This window comes from Mesoplodon densirostris, chromosome 1 (assembly GCF_025265405.1).
Source record: "Mesoplodon densirostris isolate mMesDen1 chromosome 1, mMesDen1 primary haplotype, whole genome shotgun sequence".
In the NCBI taxonomy this organism is placed as follows: domain Eukaryota; kingdom Metazoa; phylum Chordata; class Mammalia; order Artiodactyla; family Ziphiidae; genus Mesoplodon; species Mesoplodon densirostris.
The window spans coordinates 27,613,827-27,637,894 of NC_082661.1; the positions used below are offsets into that span (position 1 = coordinate 27,613,827).

General features: G+C 59.2%; 2 protein-coding genes across 3 annotated transcripts; one reads left to right on the top strand and one right to left on the bottom strand.

Annotated features, from left to right (window-relative positions):
- Positions 1–440: 440 nt before the first annotated feature.
- Positions 441–14,199, top strand: PSD (pleckstrin and Sec7 domain containing). The gene is made up of 16 exons (XM_060105362.1): positions 441–1,094; positions 1,369–1,471; positions 1,963–2,323; positions 3,071–3,511; positions 4,716–4,910; positions 5,077–5,157; positions 5,364–5,476; positions 6,108–6,166; positions 6,276–6,365; positions 10,126–10,169; positions 11,610–11,800; positions 11,885–11,955; positions 12,063–12,220; positions 12,373–12,517; positions 12,779–12,922; positions 13,410–14,199. The coding sequence occupies exons 1-16, from the start codon at positions 441–443 to the stop codon at positions 13,638–13,640; spliced, it is 3,081 nt and encodes a 1,026-aa protein (XP_059961345.1). The 3' UTR covers positions 13,641–14,199.
- A 133-nt stretch (positions 14,200–14,332) lies between these two features.
- NFKB2 (nuclear factor kappa B subunit 2) lies at positions 14,333–22,063 on the bottom strand. 2 transcript variants are annotated; one of them, XM_060105541.1, is made up of 23 exons: positions 21,975–22,063; positions 20,614–20,705; positions 20,247–20,328; positions 20,089–20,129; positions 19,735–19,833; positions 19,506–19,657; positions 19,141–19,247; positions 18,888–19,046; positions 18,494–18,598; positions 18,280–18,365; positions 18,063–18,201; positions 17,696–17,824; positions 17,362–17,571; positions 17,141–17,282; positions 16,639–16,753; positions 16,333–16,546; positions 16,015–16,184; positions 15,788–15,890; positions 15,508–15,659; positions 15,309–15,378; positions 14,908–15,080; positions 14,683–14,794; positions 14,333–14,580 (listed from the first exon to the last, which is right to left on the bottom strand). In XM_060105541.1, the coding sequence occupies exons 2-23, from the start codon at positions 20,632–20,634 to the stop codon at positions 14,459–14,461; spliced, it is 2,703 nt and encodes a 900-aa protein (XP_059961524.1). In that variant the 5' UTR covers positions 20,635–20,705; positions 21,975–22,063; the 3' UTR covers positions 14,333–14,458. The 2 variants fall into 2 exon arrangements, with proteins under 2 accessions (XP_059961524.1, XP_059961452.1); XM_060105469.1 differs by lacking the exon at positions 21,975–22,063 and having other exon boundaries at positions 20,614–20,902.
- Between the last annotated feature and the right edge of the window lie 2,005 nt (positions 22,064–24,068).

Genomic DNA, 24,068 nt, shown 5'->3' on the forward strand with positions numbered 1-24,068 from the left:
TTCCCCCTCCCCCACCAGAAGTAGTTCCAAAATGCCACAGGAACTCTGGGCTCACTCAACTTCTGAAATACCTTCCTCTCTCCTCCCAGGGTGATGCTTAGAGCCCCCAGGCAGAAAGGAGAGGAGCCAGGGGCCCATTGGGGGTACGATTCTTGTCTCTTCGGGCCTCCATGGAAGTAGCCCCAGCAGGAAGACTGATCACCAACCCCAGGGGTGGGATCAATGATGCCATATTCCCGGCGTGGGCTAGACCCCTGGTGCTCAGTGACCCCAGCCAGCTTTCCCTTCCCTGTCTCTGCTCTCCTGTCCACCCGACTCCCCAGCAGTTCACCCCCTCCTCCCCTTCCTCTCTTGCAGGCCTGTCTGAAGAGTATGCTGCCCCCTCACTCCCCACCTGGCCTGGCCATCCCTGCCCCCCCAGCCTGACCCCCGGCCCCAGCATGGCCCAGGGTGCCATGCGCTTCTGCTCGGAAGGCGACTGTGCCATCTCCCCGCCACGATGCCCACGCCGCTGGCTCCCCGAAGGCCCAGTGCCCCAGAGCCCCCCGGCCAGCATGTATGGCAGCACAGGCTCCCTACTACGGCGGGTGGCAGGTCCAGGTCCCCGAGGCCGCGAACTTGGACGTGTGACAGCACCCTGTACACCCCTGCGTGGCCCCCCTTCACCCCGTGTTGCTCCCTCACCCTGGGCACCCTCTTCACCCATTGGGCAGCCCCCACCAGGGGCCCGGAGCTCTGTGGTCATATTCCGCTTTGTGGAGAAGGCCAGCGTGAGGCCACTGAATGGGCTACCTGCTCCCGGAGGCTTGAGTCGGAGCTGGGACCTGGGTGGGGTCTCTCCTCCCAGTCCCACCCCAGCCCTTGGGCCTGGCTCCAACCGAAAGTTGCGGCTAGAAGCATCCACATCAGACCCACTCCCAGCTGGAGGAGGCTCAGCTCTGCCTGGCAGCCAGGGCCTTTTACACGGGCCACCAGCTCAACCTCAGGTTGGAGCAGACGGTCTTTACTCCTCTCTCCCCAATGGGCTGGGGGGACCCTCTGAGCACCTGGCCACATTATTCCGAGGACCTGCTGACACTGGGCTCCTTAACCAGGTATTTGATCTCCCTTGGGCTCCCTGGAACCCCAGAGACCCAACAAAGGCCAAGGCTTGTCTCCTTGGTGGTTTTGGGCCTATCAGCTGTTCACTCTGAATCCTTCAATCTGTGCTAAATCTCCCTCTTTCTTGCCCTCTTTGTTTGTCCTTATGTCTCTGCACCTCTGTCCCTGTATGTTTTTCTTTCTGTGTTTCTGTCCCATGTTCTTGTGTCTTTGTGTGTCTGGCTTTATCTCTGGGTGCCTGTGTCTATGTCTCCCTCCTTGGCTTAGGGGGACCCCTGGTCCTCACCCAGAGAAGTCTCCTCTCATGCCCAGAGAATCGCGCGAGCCAAATGGGAATTCTTCTATGGCTCTTTGGACTCCCCCAGCTCAGGTAAGGCCTGGGACTGAGGCAAGGGGAACAGGACAGGGCCTTTTCCACAGCAGCCATGGCGGGCTAGGGAGCCTTCATTTAAACTTCCCCCTATTCTTTCCTGGGCTTCTGAGTTGGCTAATGCCTCTCTAGGCCTCAGTCTATCCATCTGTTTTATGATAGGGGGTTGGGGGATGGCAGCTAGGTTGGGCACTTGGAGGAAGCTGGGTAGTGGAGGGAGGGGTGGCAGGATGTCGAGGGTCATTCCTTGGAGTAGAAAAGAGGCTGGTCTCCCTCAGGCCCCTCAAAGCTGTTTGATAAGAACTTGATTTGAAATGAGCTCCACTGGCACCAGGAACAAGCTGAGTTTGTAGCAGGAGGAATGGCAGCTAGACAGTGAGAGAACTTCCTGCCAGTTTGAGGCAGTGGGGGAGAGTACCTTCTGAGAACAGAATCAGGACAGGGAGCTGACCTGAATAACCTCCTGACCGGGATGCCTGTGCACACTGCAGGTGCTAAGCCCCCAGAGCAGGCCCCCCCATCTCCACCTGGGGTGGGCTCAGGGCAGGGCTCTGGGGTGGCTGTGGGGCGAGCAGCCAAGTACTCCGAGACGGACCTGGACACAGTGCCCCTGAGGTGCTACCGCGAGACCGACATCGATGAGGTGCTGGCTGAGCGGGAAGAGGCTGACTCGGCCATCGAGAGTCAGCCCAGCTCTGAGGGCCCGCCTGGCACTGCCCGCCCACCTGCCCCACGTCCCGGCCCATGCCTTGGCCCTCGTTCCAGCCTGGGCAGTGGCAATGAGGACGAGGATGAGGCAGGTGGGGAAGAGGATGTGGACGACGAGGTGTTTGAGGCCTCAGAAGGGGCCCGGTGAGTGGGGGAGTGGGAGAGGAAAGTGGCTTGCTCCTTCCCACTGGCCCAGAGCCAGAGCTGGGCTCAAAGGGACGGGAATAGAGACAAGGGTGGGGCCGGGAATGTCAGGACAAAGCGGTGTGCTGACAGGGCGCTGTAGCACTCGGGATTCCGGACAGAGGCCTGAGGCCTGGCAGGGTGTCGGGGGTGTGGGGACCATCAGCAAGAGCCCAGGAGGGTAGGGGCAGCCAGGATAGAGGAAGAAAGGGGTTCTAATGAGGGCCAGGGGCAGAGTGACAGGCTGAGGTCAAAATCAAGCCTGGGGGCACGGGAGCATCAGGCTAGATCCTGGATCCCGGCAGGAGAACGTAGAGTGTAGGGGCCTTCCTCTCTGTCTCACACCCCATTGCAGCCTGGAGCCTCATCTTCTTTTCCTAAGATGTTGCCAGAAATAGAAATGGGATGGCAGGAGGGGAGAGGATCAGGGAGAAGGAGGAGAAAGGGAGATTAGCAGGGAGTGAGAGAGGAAGGGGATTGGGTGTTGGGTATGGGTGGGGCTGGGGTGCTCCAGGGGCACTGAATAGCTTGGCAAACCTGTGGTGGGGACCCCGTACCCGTACCCGGGTGGCTCTTTTCGGGGGATGGGAGCCTGTGAAAAGGGGATGATAATCCCCTTCACAGAGTCGGTATGAAAGTTCGATGAAATGCTACCTGAGAGCTGTCCTGAAGGCCCCTGATCAGAGATTCTCCTCCCCACCCCTGCAGGCCAGGCACCCGAATGCCTCACTCCGGGCCTCTCAAGTCACCTCTGCCCTTTCTACCTGGGACCAGCCCCTTGGCTGATGGGCCCGACTCTTTCAGTTGTGTGTTTGAAGCCATCTTGGAGTCACACCGGGCCAAGGGCACCTCCTACACCAGCCTCGCCTCGCTGGAGGCCCTGGCCTCACCTGGCCCAACCCAGAGCCCCTTCTTCACCTTTGAGCTGCCTCCGCAGCCCCCTGCCCCCAGGCCTGACCCACCTGCTCCTGCCCCACTTGCCCCTCTTGAACCGGATTCTGGTACCAGCTCTGCTGCTGATGGGCCTTGGACACAGAGAGGGGAGGAAGAGGAGGCAGAGGCTGGAGCCAAGCAGGCCCCAAGGAGGGAGCCCCCTAGTCCCTGCCACTCAGAAGACAGCTATGGACTGGGGGTAGCTCCCCTGGGCAGGTGAGTGATTCCTTTGGGTCCTCAGACTTGAGGCCCCAGGGCCCAGGGCCCCAGGAACAGTTGCTCTAAGGGACAGAGCCTGAGTGTGAAGATGTAGTTTATATTCCTGACCCCTGATAGGGGTGGTTAGGGGATACAGATGTGTTTTCTCATTTGGAGGACTACTTCCATTGGCTGTGAGTGGTAGCCCCTCACAGCCTGCCCCCTTGGTCTCAGATCCAGTGACTTGCGAAACCATGGTTTAGGATTGAAGGGTCTCTAGAGGACACCCTCCTCTTTCTCTAGAAGGGCCCTTCCCTCCCCAGACAGAGCCTCTAACCTGCTTAGAATTCTTCTGATCTTACCCTCAGCCAGCCTGGAGGTTTCTCCCAAAGATGCAGCCACCAGCTTCTCCTTTTGCTTCCCTCCCATGTCTCCTCCCCCTTCCAATCTAGAGTCTCTCACCCTTCTCCAGAAAGTCCTTTCACCAGTCTAACCTTTCTGCTCTCCCCTCTGCCAGCTACCCTCTCAGTCACTGAAGCCATGGCAACAGGAGGGGGTGGCCAGGGAGACAGCGTTGCCTAGCAACTAGGAGTTTCCGGCCTCTGTCTCTGGGGTGACAGGTGGCTTTGTGAGTAGAGCAGCCGGGGTGGGAAGGGGAAGGCAGGAGGAGACAGGGGATGAGGAATTCACTCTGACCCCCAATACCCTCTACCCCAGAGCCTGCTTCTTTGAGGGTGTAAGAGAAGGACCGGAGGAGGCTCCTCTCCCTAAAAGGCGGGAAGAGGAAAGACATAGGAGCAGGAGAGTGTCCCTGCTGCCCTCACATCTTTGTCTGACCCTCCACTGTTCCTCCCTACCAGTCCATCTATCCTATCTTTGCCCATGGTCTCAGACACAGAGGACTCTGTCCTGAGTAGGTCCAGTGTGGGGATGGGGAATCTATGTCTAATAGCAAACTTAGGGAGCTTTGGGGAAAGCAGCCAGAACTCCCAAAGCAGCAACATGGATGTGGGTTAGATTTGAGGCAGGACTTCCACAGAGAGGTGGTAATGATGGAGTAGGCTGATGGAAGGAATCTCCTTCTCTGGAGAAAAGAAAAATGCCTTCCCCATGTCCCAGTCTTCCCTCCTCTGTCTACTGGGTCTGGAGGCAGAGGAAGGAAAGGATCTGGATGGCCCCCAAGGGCTTGCCCCACCTCTGAGCTGGTGTTCTACCCTGGCAGTGAACCGCCCCTGAGCCAGCTCGTGTCCGATTCGGACTCAGAGCTGGACAGCACAGAGCGACTGGCCCTGGGAAGCACAGACACCTTGTCCAATGGGCAGAAAGCAGACCTGGAGGCTGCGCAGCGCCTAGCTAAGAGGCTGTACCGACTAGACGGCTTCAGGAAGGCGGATGTGGCCCGGCACCTGGGCAAGAAGTAAAGGCACTGGGCTGGGATTGAGAATGGGGGGAAAAGGGATGCATCCTGCGGGCAGCACCTCCACATCCCCTGTATCTAATACCCCCAGGTCTCTAGGTAAACCCCACCTGGCCCCTTGACACTTCCCCTTGAGACTCCACCTGTCCCTCTGCCCTGCCCACAGCAATGACTTCAGCAAACTTGTGGCTGGCGAGTACCTGAAGTTCTTTGTCTTCACGGGCATGACTCTGGACCAAGCTCTCAGGTGGGTGTCCAGCCCTTTGAGGGCAGCGCCTACTCTCCAGGCCTGGTGTGCAGGGCCTCAGTTATGCCTCCTCTGAGCCCTGTGACTCCCCTAAACTGCCCTGAGGTCACCCTTTCCCAAGTTGTCTGGGTATGGCCAAGAGCCAGGGCTGCCTGGTAAGGGGACCTTGGGTAGAGGTGACATGTCCCCTCTTCCCCCCTCCCCAGGGTGTTTCTGAAGGAGCTGGCCTTAATGGGTGAGACCCAGGAACGGGAGCGCGTGCTGGCCCACTTCTCCCAGAGATACTTCCAGTGCAATCCTGGAGCCCTGTCCTCAGAGGGTGAGGAGGCCCGGGGCAGGACATTCCTGGCTGGTCACTGAGGCAGATGGGCACTGCATCTGTGCAAAGCAGCATGAGTGTGTATGCAGAAGTACCCGAATGCATGAGCTTGCAGGCATGCAAGCATACATGTATGCAGACAGTACTGGCACGGCTGCACAGGTGTGGAACTGTGCATGTGGGCAGGTATAGTGCTAGGTAGGGTCTAGTGTGTGTTGTGAAGAGGCACGTGGCAGGTGTGTTTGCATGCCGTTGTTTGCATACATGTGCAAGACAGTGCTTGGCCTGAGTAGGGATTCTATTTGGTCTGCATAACTGTGTGGGGCCCAATGGCTTGCATAGACACAGAGGCATGTTGATGTTGGGGGCAAGCAGTGGGCTGCCCCCAGAACCTTAGGGAGCTAGGTGAGGTGACCTAACTAGAGGGAGAGGTCCCATCTGAGGGATTTACTGGAAGAGAGAGGTCTTTGCTCCAGAGGGGTTTGCTAATGGGGTCCGGGACTTACAAAAGTGTGGTTGTGAGCCAAAGGGGTTCCTGAAAGGGGGCAGGGGATGAACTGGAAGATTGAGGAAGATAGATGTGGAAGAGTCCCTGCGAGGTGGCCAAGGCTGAATGTCAATTCTCTCCTAGACGGTGCGCACACGCTGACCTGCGCCCTCATGCTACTCAATACGGATCTCCACGGCCACGTGAGTAGGGGGGCTGGCGGGAGGGAGCCTGGAACACCCCGTCCAGAGACTTCAGGGCCTGGGAGGCGAAGGACTCCCCAAGCTCAGAGGCCTCTGTGCCCTCCATTAGAACATCGGGAAGCGCATGACCTGCGGAGACTTCATTGGTAACCTGGAGGGCCTCAACGAAGGCGGCGACTTCCCCAAAGAGCTGCTCAAGGTGGGGGGTGGGGTGGGGCGGGGCGGGGCAGAGGTCTTTGGAGGGGAGGGACAGGGGACCTGTCAGCAGGCCTCCGAGGGAGGGGCGGGGAGGGGCCTGCCACCACCCAGTTCCCGCTGTGGAAGCCTGGGCTCTAGTGACTCAGCCTGGGGACCGCCCCCTCCCCCAGCCCCCACAAGACTGGCTTTCCCGGAACATGCGCACTCGCAGTCCCAGCGCACAGTGGGGGAGGGGGGAGAAACAGTTCTCGAAAACACGTGACCAGCAGGCCCTGGACCCTGTATTTTGGCTTCGTTAGCGCCCCTCCTTCAGTGTTCACTGAGGAAAGGGGTGGGGGGTCTCTGCAAGGGCGGTGGGGCGCGCATAGGTACACCACTTCCCTCCCCGCGCCCAGCCCCCGCCCCACGGTGTACAGCCACAAAGGCCTCTCTGGTACCGCTGCACTGGAGGGACCCGGAGATGGGGGCCCTGAGAGGGACAAAGGCTTTCCGGGGTCCTGAAGCCAGTTAGCACCAAGCTGGGACTACACACTGCGCTTCTGGCTCCTTAGTGGGCAGGCCCCGCGCCCAGGCGCCAGATCCTGAGGGGTTAGCTACACTGGAGCGGGTAGGATGGGAGGAGGAGGGGGTGGCCTGGACCTTGGCTTCACTCCTCTTCCAGATCGGGTGGCGTTTTATCCGAGAAGGCCTGCACTCCCTTGAAACCCCCAGAGTTGTCAAAGGGGTCTCCCGGCCACCGCATACATGTGACAGTACAGGAGTGTCCTGGGGCGTGTCTGTGAACGTGGGGTGTGTTGAGCTTCTGAGTTTGGGAACGTATCTTGAGTAGGGCCGTCCACTGTGAGGTGGGGGGGCGTCAGTGAGTTGGGGTGTATGCTGACTTGTATATGTGACTTAGGGTCTGTGAATCGTAGGGCTTTGTCTGACTTGGAGTGTGTTTGTGCTTTAGGGCTTATGATTTAGAGTGTGTCTGTGTTGGGGTGTATATCTACGAATTGACTATCTGGTTTATAACAGGTGTCCATGAGTAGGGGGTGTATGTCTGTGAGTTAATGACTGTAAAATTTGAGGTGTACCTCTGAATTTGTAGTGTTTGTGAGTTGAGGTGAATGTGAATTGGTGCATCTGGTTGGTTGGGGTGTATGTAAAGTGGGGTGTTTGAAGGTGATTATATACTCGGGCATTTGAAGTATCTGCGGGTCGGTGAGTTGGGTAATTCCACGGCTGTCTCCATCCCGCGCCGCTGTCTCTAGCCTCGTGGCCCCTCCTGGCTCTGTAAAAGAGGGCCGCCAGGAGGCGTTCCGACCTTTCTCCTCACCACCGCACCCTGACGAGCCAGGAGAGCGCTCCAGACCCTACAGGGACAGCCCACCTCCCAGCCCTAACCTCCCAGCACCTCTAGAGCAGGCCACCCCGCCCCACCGGCCCTCCCAGGCGCCTCCCCCGTGACGGCGCGCGGCGGGCCCTCCTCTCGGTCGGACGCCTCCATTTTGCGCCGTCCCCGCCCCTCGCCCTCGCCCTCCCCTCTCCGTTGACGCCCCCCCGCCCGCTCTCGCCGAGCTGCAGAGCAGACCGCGTCGCCGCCGCCGCCGCTGAGCGCTCTGCGCGTCGGTGGGAGCCGAGCCGGGCCGGGCTCGGGCCGGGCCGGGCCGGGCCGCTCGCGCCGGCTGTCGGGGAAGCCGTCCGCGGGCCGTCCGCGGCCGAGGCCGGACGGGGGCATGGCCGGGGACCGCGGCGTGCCGGCCGGGCCAGCATGATCGGTGTCAACAGCATCCACAGCAGCGCCGGGCGGCTGCGCTCGCGCTCGCTGTGCTCCGTGCGCTACGGGCGCACCCACCGCGGCGCGGAGACCCTGTGCTATGGCTGGCCGCAGCGGTCGCGCAGTCTCAAGCCCGTGCTCTACACCGACTTGGTGGTCAGCCGCCTGCAGAGCCGCAAGAAGAAAAAGGCGGTGAGGGCGGTGGGGCCGCGGCCCACGCCAGGCTTGGGGGCGACCGAGGGGGTTGCTGAGGGCGGCACTCGACTGAGGGGGCGGCTTGAGGGAGGCGCCGAAAGCATCGCAAGCCGAGGAGGGAGCCCGACACGGACAGAGCCCACGGGTAGCCAGGGGTGGGCATGGGGTGGGGGTAGGGCAGAGACCCTCGGATCAAGTTGGGGATCGCAGACCAAAGGGTCTTTGGGCCTTCTAGATGAGAGCATGAGACGGAGCTCACCTGTGGGGTTTAGGAATTTTCGAAGGAAGACGTTGTGGGCCAAAGGAAGTGCCGAGAGGGGCAGGGGATGAACTGCAGGGCTGGAGACAAGGACCGCAGGTTGGCTTTCGGTGGCCACTTCACGTCCTGGCCCGAGAGTTGGAGTGTGAGGGCTTAGGGTCTGCGCCTTGCTGAGTTTGGTCGGGGTGGTGCTGGGAGGGCTGAGTATGCACCTGACTGGGTTGTGCTGTGTATGCACCTGACTGGGTTGTGCTGTGGGGTGGAGGTCGTGGTGTACCTGCCCCCGGCCAGGTCAGGGTGTGCCCATGTGGGGTGCTTGGCTAGCCTTGTGGTTGGGTATAGCAGTGGACAGTGAAAGAGTCAGAGACCGTGTTGTGTGGGCAGCGGGGGGCTGTGTCCCATCTTGGAGAAGGTGCCGACGTCACCACTGCATCCAACTCCTCGCACGCAGGCATCACACGCCACACGCTTAGCCGCACGTGCTGGGGACACACCCACTCACGGACAGGCTGGTGGAAGCGCCCCCACAGTGGGAGGCACTGGTGTGAACCCACGTTGCAGGCTACTCCCAAGAAGAGGGGTCCCCTATGCCACTACTGGAACCCATCCTCTCCTCCGACCACCCCAAGGCCCCTGCAGGTCCCCCAGGCCAACTGTACAGAGGCAAGTGACTGGTTCGGGAATTCACAGGGAGTTTGGAGTGTGCAGGGTTTGGAAGCTAAAACTATTGTCTTTTAGACTAGTGTCCACTCTGCAGGAACATGAAGTATGTGCGTGGGCAGGGGGCTGGACCACTCTGGCATTTGGCTTGGTGGGGCTCTCTGGGTTGGGCGAAGATCTCAGCTTGCACTGGGGATGGGAGCCATGGGAGTGTGTTCTCTGTTAGCCAAGGAGGGAGGTGACAGGTAGAGTCCTGTTCCTGGGCCTCAGTTTCCCCGTATGCCCTGTGTGGGTTTATCCTGTCGAAATAGGCCAAAACACATGGTTGGGGAAGGGAGAGCTTCTTAGGCTGCTCTTTTGCATTCCTTCTGGGACTGTGCTTCCCCCACCCAGGTTCTGAATAGGATGACTCTTAACAGTAACAACAACAGCAAAGATAATAGCAGTTGCTATTTATCGTACGTAAACCTTACGCCAGGATGTCCTGTGTTAGTTGCTTGCCCTATGGTAAACACGTACCGGGACTTCCCTGGCGGTCCAGTGGTTAAGAGCTCCCAGTGCAGGGGTGCTGGTTCTATCCCTGGTCAGGGAACTGAGATACTGCATGCCGCGTGGCGTGGCCAAAAAAATAAATAAAACGACTATGTGGTGCTACGTTTGTTCTTCCCATGGAGACTTGTCCAAAGTCATGCAGCTCAAGTGGCAAACCTGGGCCTGGGTCCTAGTACCTTGTTCTAGAGCCTGTCAGTCATTACACCCTGCTGCCCATCGCCACCCCCAGTTTTGTCTCCTCCCCCAAACTTGGAGGGAGGGCTCTGAGCTCTGGCATTGGTGCACCTCCCCCCCAGGATTGACCCCCACCCCCCGGGTTTGTTCCTTCCTCTGCAGGCCTTGTACAGCTCCATCAAGAATGAAAAGTTGCAGTGGGCCATGTGAGTCCTGGGGCATGTGAGGGGGTGGGATGGGACGTCGGGAAGGGGCTGCCTGGAGAGGTTGAGAGCACTGAGATGGGCCGAGTGAATCCTGGCGCTGTGGAGCCGGGGAGGCGGGTGAGAGCACGGGAGGCAGTGAGGCTGCCTCACTTCCTTTTTTGGAGGTGCCCGCCTGGACGTGGGGTTCTGTGTCTTGTCTCTAGCTGGGTTGTTATGACAAGCTGGGTTGGGGTGGGTGGCCACTGTCAGCTGGCCGGGGATGAGGGTGCTGAAACAAATGGGGGGAGGTCTCTTGGCACCCAAGTGGGAAAGTAGAAGTCTCTGGAGGTAGGGCCCCGACCAGTAGAGGGAGAGCCTCCTCCTGGGTCCTAGGGAGCCCAGAGTGTCACAGAATTGTCTACTCTTGGCAACCCCAGTGGAAACAGAAAGACTCAGAGTTAAGTCTTGGAAGAGTCTAGACTGAGGGAGGAGGTCTAGTTTTAGTCTTGAGTCCCCCAGTCTGAGGTCGAGCCCTCATCTAAACGGTCAATAGATCACTCCTACTTGCTGGTATCTGCTGAGAGTCCAGCCACTGCTCAGTTTAGCTGGGAGCTCCCAGTCTGCAGGAGAGAAGACCTTAGAGGAGGCAAAGCTCAGGACTGGGGTACAGGGGGGATCAGGGAAAGCTTCTGTGAGGATTGGTCTCAGGGCAAGCCTTGACAGAGAGGAAGCATTGTTTGGGCAGAGAAAGAGGGAAGTTGGTATTTGGGAGGCCAATGTGTGATGGCTGAAACGAGTGTGGGGTGAGGAGACCAAGAGGAGGCAGGCTAGCTGGAATGGAGAGCGGCAGGAGAGAGACAGTGTTGGTGAGGAGGTAGTGTAGGCTCCAGCTGGAAGGCAGTAGGGAGCTACTGCAGGTTTTTGACGAGGGAGTGACAAAATAGAATCAGATTCTTTAGATGATAGCTGACAGAGCCTGCAGACCAGGAGGTACTAGGAAGCTCCTTCTGCCGCCATTTAGCCAGCAAGCTACGAGTAAAGCCTGGTGCTGGGTGTGGTTGAGAAGCTGATTCAGACATGTGTCTGCTCTGGTGGAGAAGGGAGTGAGGGGTGTGTGTGTGTGCAGAAATGGAGAGGATGGGGCGCCGTACACGTGAGGGGAGGAAGGGACAGACGTGGCCCTACCCTTGGGAACTCTAATCTGGGGGCAGAGACATGCTGCCTCAAGGACCCCTGATCTGAGTGGGGAGGTACAGCTACACCCTGGTGCAACCTGGTCTGAGCCCGGAAATGTGGCTCCAGGAGCCTCAGGCTGAGGGGAGCCACGCCCTATGAGAGGGGCAGTCCCCCCAGCCCCTTCTTCACAGACACTGGAGGAGCTTTCCTGGGTGGCAGAGGCCGGGCCTGAAGGGGGGGTCGTGGCTCCACGGCCAGCCCCCTCTGAGGTGATCACACCTGCAGAGACGAGGAGGAGCTGAGACGCTCTCTGTCTGAGTTGGCCGACCCCAACCCCAAGGTCATCAAGAGAGTCAGCGGGGGCAGTGGCAGCGGCTCCAGCCCTTTCCTGGACCTGACTCCCGAGCCTGGGGCCGCAGTCTACAAGCACGGGGCCTTGGTGCGAAAGGTGCACGCAGACCCTGACTGCAGGAAGAGTACGTGGCCAGGTGGGGAGGCCTGGGGGATGGAAGGGAGTGGGCCTGTCTCAGGCCCCCCTGAGTTGTCTTCCTTCCCCCCAGCACCTCGGGGCAAGCGGGGCTGGAAGAACTTCCACGGGATCCTCAAGGGCATGATCCTCTACCTGCAGAAGGTGCGGGGCCAGCTCAAGGGGCTGGGGCTGAGCTGGCTCAGGGGAGGGAGTGGGGGCGGGGCGGGCTGGGCTGGGACTGTAGCCAGGACGAGATGGGCACCCCACAGGAGGAGTACCAGCCTGGGGAGGCCCCGTCGGAGGCTGAGCTAAAGAATGCCATCAGCATCCACCACGCACTGGCCACGCGTGCCAGTGACTACAGCAAGAGGCCCCACGTCTTCTACTTGCGCACCGCTGACTGGCGGGTCTTCCTCTTCCAGGCCCCGTGAGTGCCCTCCTCCTGCCCATCCCAGACCCCTTCACTCCACTCCCAGCTTGCTCCCATCCCTTGTCCCTGGATTGCCTCATTCCTTCTCAGGCCAGGACTGGCATCCCTGGACGGAACCCTGGGCCCAGATGGCTGTGCTGTCTCCCCAGGAGCCTGGAGCAGATGCAGTCCTGGATCACTCGCATCAATGTGGTGGCTGCTATGCTCTCCGCACCCCCCTTCCCAGCTGCTGTCAGTTCCCAGAAGAAGTTCAGCCGCCCTCTGCTGCCCAGTGCTGCCACCCGCCTCCCCCAGGTACCCCCAGCTCTGTCCACTTGATGCCAGCGGGACGGAGTGAGGCAGGCCTAGGCCGACTGCACTCCAGGCCGCTGTGAATGATACACGTAGATGTCCAGTGCACCAGGACATGGGCCACGGGGGGGCGTGCAGAGGCTGAAATACTGTTGGGTAACCCAGACATGGTGCTTTGTTCATCCAAAGGATGGGGCACCTTTTCTAAAAACTTGCACAAAGGCACTGTCTCTGCCAGAGTGACCATGCTCCCCTGGCCTCTAGGAGGAGCAGATGCGGACCCACGAGGCCAAGCTGAAGGCCATGGCAAGTGAGTTGCGGCAGCACCGGGCTGCCCATCTGGGCAAGAAGGCCCGGGGCAAGGAGGCTGAGGAACAGCGGCAGAAGGAGGCCTATCTGGAGTTTGAGGTGAGCCTCCCGGCCCGGGCACCTCCGTGGCTCCTTGCTCCACTGGTGGGACCTCTGTGTCCCCATACAGAGGCTCAGACCAGTGATTCATGGCATGGACTCTAAGAGTGGGACTAGCTGAGTGACCCTGGGCAGACTGCTTAATCCCTCTGAGCTGCAGTTTCCTCTTCTGTGGGACAGGGACAGCATTCCGTCCCCACTAGGGAAATAAAATGAGATGGTGTCTGTTAAGTGCTCAGTTTTGCCAACTCTGGTAAAGGCTCAAGAAACATTAGCTGTTACAGTTGACAGTCTAGAGAGAGCCCAGAGAAGGTCACCAAACCACCCAGGGATCATGTCACAGTCAGTCCTTGGGGGCTTTGGGGGCTTCAGAGGTAGGCAAGAATGTGGCATCTCCTAGCCTTCTTTGGCGGTCCCTCCCTGCTCCAGATGGGGGTGGGCTGGGCAGACAGCGGACAGCAGGCTCACCCCTGCCCCTCTGCCTCAGAAATCTCGCTATGGCACATACGCAGCGCTGCTTCGGGTCAAGCTGAAGGCGGGCAGTGAAGAGCTGGATGCGGTAGAGGCAGCACTGGCCCAGGCTGGGAGCGTGGAAGACGGACTCCCCCCTCCTCCCTCCAGTCCCTCCTCGCAGCCCAACACCTCCAGCCAGCCCCGGGCTCAGTGTCCTGGCCCAGAGTCTCGCGCAGGGGCAGGCAGTGGGCGGTGGAAGCCCTGAGTTGCGGGTGGGAGTTGGGGGGGGGCGGTGCCCACCAGGCACCTGCATGACAGGGCCCTGCCTGAGCCCGGGCCGGCCTCGGGCCACCGGGGAGGGCCCCTCGGTCCAGGGCCTGACCGCGCCGGACGCGGTGTCCGGGGCAGGGCAGGGCTAGGGCATGGGCCTCAGGAGCCTTAGGCTAAGGGCCCCTCTGAGACCCCCTTTTTGTGATAATGTTTTGCACTTTTTCGTACAGGGGACTGGGATGGGAGGGGCCCGGGCCCCTAGACTTTTGATGCTTTTTTTTTTGTGGGGGAGACCTGACGTTTCTGCTGAGACACCCCACCCCTGACACCAGCAATCGCCCTCCACCCTGGGGCCTGGCTCAGACAGAAGCCAGGAGTTGGGGCTGAGCTGGTTTTCCCTCCCTCTTCCATGAGGGCTCACCCGCTCTTTCCAGAGGTGGCGGAAGGGTGTCCACGCTGAGGCCCTATGCACAGGCCGGGGGCAGCATGGCCTTGCTTTCCCTCCTTCAGTGGGCCCTGCCCTTTGTATAGCCTCCACCTCCATTAAAACTGCTCTAGACTTGCTGGCTGGGCCGCCTCTTCTCTCCAGTGCCTGGCCTGAGGCCAGGATAGGCATTTGGTTCCCAGGAACAAAAGTCACACACATCAGGGGCTGCTCTAAGTTGGGGAGGAGGCCACGCCCCCTCCCTTTCTCATGAGAATCTTTTATTTGCCCCAACTGAAGGGTGGGCACGGGGTGTTAAATAAGAGCTGGAATAGGTGGGGACACTGTACAGAGGGGCCCAGGAAGGGGGCTGGTGGGTGGGCAGCAGTTCAGTGCACCTGAGGCTGGGGATGTCCGTGGCAGAGCCCTCCTGGTGGCTCAGGAGGGGGGCCCAGCTTCTCTGCTTCCTGTTCCACCGACTGGCTCCCGTATGCACTGTCCTCCTTCACCTCTGCTGGGCGAGTGGACACAGGGAAGGGCATAGGGAAGAGTCAAGGCCTCAGGCCTCCCACCCTCCAAGCCCAGATCCACCTTTCAGGTAGGGCCCCTTTACCTGTGCTAGGCAGCTTTTCTCGGGTCTCAGGACCCCTCAGCAGCCTCACTCCCTCCTCCAGGCCCATGTCAGACAGGGCATCCAGCAGGCCCGCCAAGTCCCCACCAGCCAGCTGAGAAGAAGGAAGAGGCATGAGACTTGAGTTATAGTTAGGGTTTGGTGTCCCCAAAGAAGCACCAGAGATCTGAGATTGGGGCATGGAGCACGGGACGGGGACCAACTGACCTTGTAACTGCGTAGGAGACTGCCGCTGGGTGAGGCTGTCTTTCGATACGTGTCCACCAGACTGCGCAGACCCAGCCGTTCTGCCAGCTCTGCCCAGCTGCCCTGGGCTCCTGGCCCATCTAGCAGATGCTCCAGGTTCTGTAGGACTGTATCCTCGAGTGGCATCTCTGGCCCTGAGGGGGACACACACATAACGTGTTAGTTACCCCCTGGAGATGGGCAAAAACACAGCTGAATGCCACCTTTCTCACATGGTAACCTGACAGATAAGGCAGGAAGGGCCACTGGGGGCAATGGACGGAGGACAGGGATGGAGGAAGGGAGACCTCCTTGAGTGGCCCTGAAGAAGAGACCTCTGTGAGCAGGGGTCTGGGGTCTGGCAATGGGTGGGGAGATCTCACCTGCAGGGCTAGGTGGGGTCAGGGGGGGCGCCATGGTGTCCTGAGCAGCGTTTAGCAGCAAGGTCTTCACCTGGGGAGACAGCCTCAGCCTTGACTACCTCCCATCGCAGTCCTTAAGCCCAGGTACCAGATACTCAGGACACATCTATAAGCCCAGCTGCCCCATCCCCTGGTACTTCTAGTCCCAGGCTGGCCTCACCTTGCTGCTGCGAGTGAGGTCAAGAGGTGTGTGGCCCCGAAAGCTGCCTCGGGTGTCCCTCTCAGGGCCCTCAGAATCTGAGTCACTACCAGAGGTAGGGGGCGAAGGCAGTGGGCACAGGGGCTCCTCGTTCTCTGCGTGGATGTCGGCACCTGGGTGAGGGGGTAGTCATGGAGAGGTATAACAGGAGCCCACATTAAGGATGCAAAGTGGGGGGACTGGGAGGCCCCCCTTTCCTTCCCCCCAGCCCTGTTCATATGCCCCTGAGAGTGAGACTGACCAGCCTTCAGAAGGAGGCGGGTGAGGGTCGGGGATCCCAGTCCAGCTGCCAGGTGTAGGGGTGTGTTTCCCGCAAAGGTACGGGCATTCACGTTGGCCCGGAGCTGTGGGGTGCAAAGGAGTGGTTGATCACAGCACCGACTGATGGGCTGTCCCTCCGCCACACCCTCCCCATCCCTAGTCCCTCCACACCCTTGGCTCCATGCCTTCCACAATCCTCAGTCCCACCTTGGTGACCAGATGGGTGACCAACCCCAGCTCCTCCATTTCTGTGGCTAGATGCAGGGCTGTTCGGCCCCCCTGCCGCTCTGCAGCCTCCACCTCAGCCCCGTGGTCCACCAGCAGATCCAGGCACTCGGGGCTTCGGGCACGGACCGCCAGGTGTACTGGGTACAGCCCTAGTGACACAGGATGCTCAGCCTGCAGCTGTGCCCCCAATGTGACCCCTTGACCATATGACCTCGATGCCTCATGTCCACTACAGGCACTCACCAGGTACCCTCCCTGGTCCCCACCCTTGCCCGCTGGTCCAGGTGATGAACTCACCTTCGAAGTCTGGCACATGCAATAGTTGGGGCATGCTGGGAACCCCACTCCGCAGCAGGGTGCGCAGCAGGTCAGGGGCACTGGCACGTGCCCGAAGTGCCAGGTGCACGGCTGAGTCTCCATGCCGGTCCAGCAGTGCTGGATCTGCGCCCACCTGCAGCAGGAAGCTCACCACGCTGGTCTGCCCGGTGATCACTGCCAGATGCAGGGGCGTCTGGGGAGGCAGGCAGAGTGAGCCAGGCCTGCTCCTGGCCTAGACCCACCTGACTTCCAGCCCCTACCCCCTCACCAATAGATGCCCCTCACCTGGTGCAGGTGGTTGGTGAGATTAACAACGCCGAGGTGAGGGGCGTGGTAGATGACGTGTGCTATTTGCTCAATGACGCTGGTCTGCCCGTGGATGATGGCCAAATGCAGCGGCCTGGGGGTTGGGGAGTGAGACTCTGGCCTAGCAAGCCCAGCAACTCGGCATCCTTCACTCTCAAAACCCCGCCACCTCCACAACCTCTCTCCCTCGGCCCCGTCCGGCCCAGACATCTCCAAGGACATCGCTGCACCTGAACTTAATACTTCCGAGCACCTTTTGCGCTAAGTACGTACTATTATTGTGCCCCTTTAAAACTGAAGTGTGCAGAGATTAAGTATCTTGGACAGAACTAGAGCATAGCGAGGCCAGGCTTGAAACCGGGTGTGTCCAACTCTAGAGCCCTGGCTCTTTTTAAGTCCCTTTCCCGCCCCGCACCTCACGGCCTTCCACCCGCGCCAAGCCCAGGACTCCGCCCGCCCGGCCGCCCGCCCTCCCACCTACGTGTCTCCGTTCTCGTCCTGCGCGGTCAGCAGGTGGCGCTGTCCCGCCAGCAGCGCGCGCGCGTCTGCCGTGACGCCGTAGTCGAGCAGGGCTCGGGCGCTGCGCTGCGCCAGGCCGAACAGGCGCGCGTTGTATTCCCGGGCTGGGGGCGACAGGGGGTGTGGGCGTGGGCTAGGTCCCCACCCGCAGCGTCCCGACCGCCCGGATTCCCGAGGCCATACCTCGATGCAGCAGCTCCGGGGCCTGCTGTTCGCGCTGGAGGGTCCCGGCGGGGGAGCTCGGCTCTGCTGCTTCCTCCCCAGCATCCACGCTAGGCGCCTCGGAGGCCATCTGCGCCCCGCCCCCGCCTCCCGGGTAGCAGCCCATTGGGGCCGCACCGGACTGGTAGGGGCTGTAGGCCAAGGAGGAGGAGAAAAAGCCGAGGCTGCCACCTGTGGACACAGGCAGGACTGTGGGGAGGGGGCACCAGGAGGACTCTTCCAGATTTCTTCCCCCACAACTTTTCTCCCCTTTACCCCTCCCTCATCCATTCCCCTTCCTGCCACCAGCACTCACCTCCTCCTCCAGCTCCTCCATAACCCCCAGCCGGGCCCCCAGAGCCTCCACCCATGTGGGAGCCACCCCCAAAGGGCTGGGAGAAGGTGGGCAAGGCTTTCCTCCGCTTCCGCTGCACCTCCTCCTTGTCTGGGGGGAGAGGCAAATGAGATGTTAAAACCCCAACTCACGCCTTGCCTCAAGAGCCCTGTCCCATGTTTGGTAATGGCCTTTCCCCTGAAAGCCCTCAGGCTGGCTCCCAGTGTCACCTCTTCCTGGGACCTTCCCTACTGCTGATTTGACTCATGGGTCCCCTGATCTAGTGCTTGGGACCCTCCAGCCAAGCCCCCACCCTCCAGCCCCCGTGGGATCTTCAGCCCAGCTCCACCTTCCACCAGAGGATAATAGGTGAACTGTTTGGAGTCAGAGACATCCCCCCCACGCTTGCGTTTCAGTTGCAGGAACACAGTTACAGGACGCTCAATCTTCATCTTGTGATAGGGAGGTGTCCGGAACACAATGGCATACTATGGGGAAGGAGAACATAAGGTGTATTAAGGCCTTGGCCTAGTTTGGGCTCGGGCCCAGCCCTGGCCCTAGGGTACCTGTTTGTGAACATCTGTAGGAGAGAAGTCCCCAAAGGCCTGCCATCCATTCTCATCATCCTCGTAGAACCGAACCTCAATGTCATCTACAGGGGAAATTGAAGTTTGGCCACAGCTCCTAGTAGAATCTCCAGGGCCATTTGTCCTGAAGCTGTCCTGGTCCCCAAGCTTGATACCCAACATCCCTAGCTCCCAGCCTAGGCTCCAGCCTCACCTTTCTGCACCTTGTCACAAAGCAGATAAACCTCATCTCCACCCCGCACAGAGCCAGCTGTCTTGTCCATTCGAGAAATCTTCAGGTTTGAGGCTCCAGGGGACTCTATGGAGATGGGATATCAATTACTTGAGAGGATATAATAGCCATGGTCCCAATTATGGAGCCAGGGGCTTTGTATTATCTGAACAACCCCAAGAGGTACAGGAACTGCTAGTATCTTCATTTACTCAAGATGGAAGCCATACTCAGAGAGGGGAAATGACTTGCTCAAGATCACTCAGCTCATACATGGTGAGGCCAAGTTCAAACCTAGGCCTATCTGACTCCACAGTTCAAGGTTGCCCTCCATGCTCCCTCTGGCGCCCAGGCCCCAGGTGATCAGGATACTCACTGCTGTCATGGATGGGCTGAGAGATAACTGGCTTCAGGGGCAGAGAGAAGGAGCCATCACTGGCTCGAAGGAAGGCAGAAAAACGCAGCCGCACAATGCTCAGATCCATCACCTTCTTTAGCTCCTTGGCCTCCTGCTCCAGCTCCCGACGCTCGGCCTCTGGGCAGCGGGCACACATGTGACCCCTGGACTCCTCCTCCTTCTCTACTCCTTCCATGACCACCTCCCATGACTCCCTCCATCTCCTCCATACCCGTAAGGCCCTGGGGCCTGGAGCGAAGCCGCTGTCTTTGAAGTTTTTGTATCATAATCTCCATCATGTTCTTCTTGGTCACATGCAGGACACCCAGGTTGTTAAATCTGGGTAGGGGAGGGGAGGAGTCAGAGGCCTTGCAGGCAGTTCTTTTCTCCTGAGGCACCCTCCCCACTGCCAGGGCTCAGCTCAGCCCTACTTCCTCTAGGAAGCTTTTCTAGTTTTCACTTGGGGCCTTGGGTTCTAGGGCCAACCAGGGTCTCTCCCCTTGGTCAGATGCTAAGCTCACAGAGGTGGGCTGGGGCCTAGAACTGGCAAGCAATGAGGGGGCACGCCAGTGGGGACCAGGGGTAGGGGGCACCTACTGGGCAGTCATGTCCTTGGGCCCCACAGACACTGCGCAGACCCCCAGCTCCGAGCATTGCTTGCCCACCAAACTGTGGGCGTGAGCACGAGGCGGGTCACTGTGTGTTACCAGGTCCACCTCGATCTTGGCCGGTCCCTCGTAGTTACAGATCTGTGAGGGGTGAGGGCTGTCAGTAATGCCCATGAACACTGTCCACTAGCCCACCCTCCAGCGCTATCCTGGCTCACCTTGACAGTGGGATAAGTCTTCCGACCCTTCTCGCTGGAGGCACCTGGCAGTCCTCCGTGGGAAGGGCCTTCACAGCCATATCGAAATCGGAAGCCTCGCTGAAGGTGCCAGGGCACAGTGACATTGTGACCAGGAGAGACACCACCACCCCCGTCCCCCCGAGCCAGCAGTGACCATAATGACTGGATGTGTGTATCCTGAATCACCACCACACCACTGTGATCAGCAGCAGCTACCCATCCCAACCCTAAGTTGGTCTGTGTCAGTTACCCTACCTGTGGCCACCCAGCTGCAACTACCCCACTCGCCCCCAAAGCTGAAGCCATCCCACACTATCCCTTCTACTCGCTCACCTGCTTAGGCTGTTCCACGATCACGAGGTAGGGGCCATCAGCTGGGGACAGAGGGGCCTTGCTGAGCCAGGATCTCTGAGCCCATTCCCAAGGCAGAGGGCACATGCTCCTCCCTTCCCCTCCCTCCAAGACAAGGGGAGGTCAGGGGACTTACTAACCTGTCTCTGGGGCTGGCTCCTTGGGCTCCACAGTGGACGGGTTGAATTTGAAATCATCATATTCAATGATGCCATCCAGACCCTGGTTTGGAGACAGACTGGGGTGGCAGCTGATTCTGAGCCACCCCCAGAACCCTCCACCTCTCAGCTCTGTAAGCCCTCAGGAATGACTCCCTCTCCTCCCCAGGCCCATATGAAAGCTCCTACTGTAAGCAGTTTGTAGACAGACTGACTGACAGGCAGGGTGAGATAATCTGAGGACATTACAGGTGTCGGGGAGTAGATGGCACTCCGAAAGACGGGCAGACAAGCAGACAGGCACGGGGCGGGCAGACGGCCGGCTTTGGGGCCAGGCGGCGTGACTCACTGGGTCGTAGCAACTGTCCATGTCTCTGGGCTAGGCCCGGCTCTGTCCGGTGGCTTCGGCGGGTCCTGTTCCCCAGAGTTTCAGGCGCCCGCCTTAGGTGGGGAGGAGTGGCGGGGGTAGGGAGAGACAGATCAGGACAGGAGTTGGGGGAAGAGGGGGGCCCAAATTTGGGGGAGGGTCCGATCTCCTCCAGCTACCCGTCCGGGTGTGGCGGGCAAGATCCGGTGGAGGGCGAAATCTGGAGCTGGGCTGGGCTGGGCCGGCCCGGGGAAGGGGCAGGAAAGTTAGAACAGCTTAGGAAAGTCCCGAAAATACCACGGGGAGGCGGGGCCGGAGGGGGCGGGCCTGGAAATGACGCCACTGGCCACGCCCCCGAGGCGGGAGGGGCGCGAGGTCTTCTCGCTGGCCTGCGGGCCCCCGCAGCATCTCTACAAGCTGAGGAGCGGCCAGACCCAAAGAAGGCCCCGCGGGGTTGGGGGCCACCTCCTCCCTCCAGAGCAGGCGTCAGGGACTGGAGGGTCTTTCAAGGCCGGGGGAGGCTACTAGTCCGGGGCCAGGCCCGCCTCCCGTCCCCTTCCCCTCCCCCGTCCTGGAGCAACCTCGGGATTTTCTACTCCGAGAGAGGCCACGGCTGATTCACCCCGGGGGGTTTTGGGGGGATATTCCTACTGTAAGAAGGCCTTCTCCCCGAAGGTCTGTAGGCGGGGGCTGTTCCCAGTCGGGGGCCCCGGGGTTCTGCCCCGAGAACCGGTCTCTGGGGCCACGGGAGGAAAGGTGTCTCCTCCTTGGGATGGGTTCCTCTATTCCCTCTCCTCGAAACATCTGTACAGCTGTTGATTCCCACACCGCACCTGCTTTGGGGGCCCACGCCCCCCCCCAGTCCCATAGCCGTGTGTAATACATGTATATGTCTGCATCACAGGTTTACAAGTGTGTTTCGGCCCATGTGTTTGTGTGTGCATGGTGTGAACATGCGTGTACAGGTGAGCGTCCTTAAACTAATCAGTATGGACACATGTCTGAGCATGTATGTAAGGGCACAGGTGAACATATCTTTGAGTTTCTGCGTGAAGGATATGGGTCCAGGCACCTGTGCACGGGTGAGTGTGTTTTGCGTGTGCATGTGTGTGCGAGTCTGAGTGCACGGACGACCCTGTGCACCCGCCGGCATATGTGTAGATGTACGTACGGCCCGCGTCTTTGTACAGGGATATTGATGTGTATCCGCGTGTCTTGTTCGTGTGCGTTCTCTCTGGAGTGTGCAGATGCCACTCTTAAGCTCTGGGGCTCGGTCAGCTAAGGGCCCTCCTCCTGCCCTTTCCTGCGTCCCGCCACCCAGGGGTCTGAACCCAGCCACTCACCGCGGCGGCGGCTCCGGTTCCGGAATCTCTCCTTGCCCGACCCACCTCGGACGGGTCGCGGCACCTCTCTAACAACCAGGACTCCAGCCGGGAAAGCCCCTTTTCGGCCCCCGGGAGGGGGGAATTCCCGTGACGTTTCCGTGCGTCACTCTCCATGCCCTTTTTTATTGGCTGAAAGTTTAAGTCCCGGACTCGCGCAACCAATCAGGAGTGAGTCAGGCAGCCCCTTAGGGGAGAAATATTCGCGCAGCGCGGGAAGCAGGAGTGAGAATGACTCTCAGGCGCTGGCTCTGGCCTGGGGACAAGTCCGCTGCGGGATCCGCTGACCGAGTGCCATTCCCCAGTCGAAGGACCCGCTCCTGTCTCCTCACACACCCAGGCCTGTCCCAGCCGGCTGGCAGCCCCCGCTGCTGCTCGGCTTTATGGTGCGCCTAATGCTTGGCCACTTCTGAAGCCGGGGAACCCCAAGGGGAAGCTGGTTTGCCTCAGCCCTCTGGTCCCCCGCCCGGAGCGGGGCCCCGCTGCCGGGAAGACTTAGGGGAAGAGGAAGGAAGTTGATCTTGCAGTCGGTTCCAGAGTGCCATCTGGTGGCCCCTCTGGAGCCGCGAGGAGACTCTGTAATCTTCTCTTAATCAGTCTTCCCTGGAAGAGACGATCTGTACCTAAAACTTGTTCTATAAATGGCAGGTTAACAGCTGGCCAGACTTTCAGACCTGAACTCAGGTCTGCGCCGCGTAAGAGAAATGAGTTGTTTATTTGGGAGACTCAGGCCTTGCTCATCGATCACGGAGATTTGGAATATTAGAATGGAAAAGGCATCCAAAATTAATAGTTCAAACTTCCTCCGATGTAGGAAATTGCCTTTTATACAGTTTCCAATGTCCGCTTCGACCCTTCTAGTGGCAGCAAGGTCAGTACAGAATTTCACAAAGTACTGAACTCCGAGGCTGGACATTTCTGGTTGGTAGAACTTCTTTTTAGGAGGTGCCATGAGTAATCTCCATTCTTGGAGGCGTCCTCCCTTCTGCTCACCGAGGTAGAACACAGGCTGTTGTTTCAGATCTTTCCTGCAACTTGCCCCTGACCTTAATAATGGAATTACAGGCCTGCAGTAGCTCTGCATAAAGGGAGACTATTATGGCCCTTGATTTGGGCTATTTCCTGTCACTTCCCCCTCTTCATGTTGCCTGCAAATGGAATGTGCCAGATACTGTGTAAGATACTTTAGTGTAGGGCTTCCCTGGTGGCGCAGTGGTTGAGAGTCCGCCTGCTGATGCAGGGGACACGGGTTCGTGCCCTGGTCCGGGAGGATCCCACATGCCGCGGAGCGGCTGGGCCCGTGAGCCATGGCCGCTGAGCCTGCGTGTCTGGAGCCTGTGCTCCGCAATGGGAGGGGCCACAACAGTGAGAGGCCTGCGTACCGAAAAAACAAACAAAAAACAAAAAAAAGATATTTTATACTTTATTTATACTAAATAAATTCTTATTCTTCCTCCCAGCAGCACTAGGAGGTAAATATTACCTTTACTGATAAATTAAGGCTCAGAGAGGTGAAGTAACAACCAAATACACAGCTAGAAAGGGACAGAGTGAGAATCAAACCCAGTCTCTTAACTCTAGGACAAAGCTCTTTCCCCTAAATTTGTATAAAACAAAGCAGGCCTTTCCACCGCACTGTGGGACTCCAAATAATTTGTCAAAATCCAGGAATATTGTCTACTACCTTCCCCTGGTAAATCAGACCCAAAACCGTTAAATTAAAATGGAATGAGGTTAGATTGGTGTACTACAACTTAGTGAACCTGTGCTAGTTACCATTGATTACAACTGTCCTTTCAAAGTGCTCATAAACCAACAGCTGAAATTGGCATGAACACTTCTAGTCTCCAAAATTTCTCTAAAAGCAACCCTAGGGGTTGAACTATTCTTTTTTATTTTGATTGATTGATTGATTGATTGATTGGCTGCATTGGGTCTTCCGTTGCTGTGCGCGGGCTTTCTCTAGTTGCAGCAAGCGGGGGCTACTCTTCGTTGCGGTGCAAGGGCTTCTCAATGCAGTGATTTCTCTTGTTGTGGAGCACAGGCTCTAGGCAC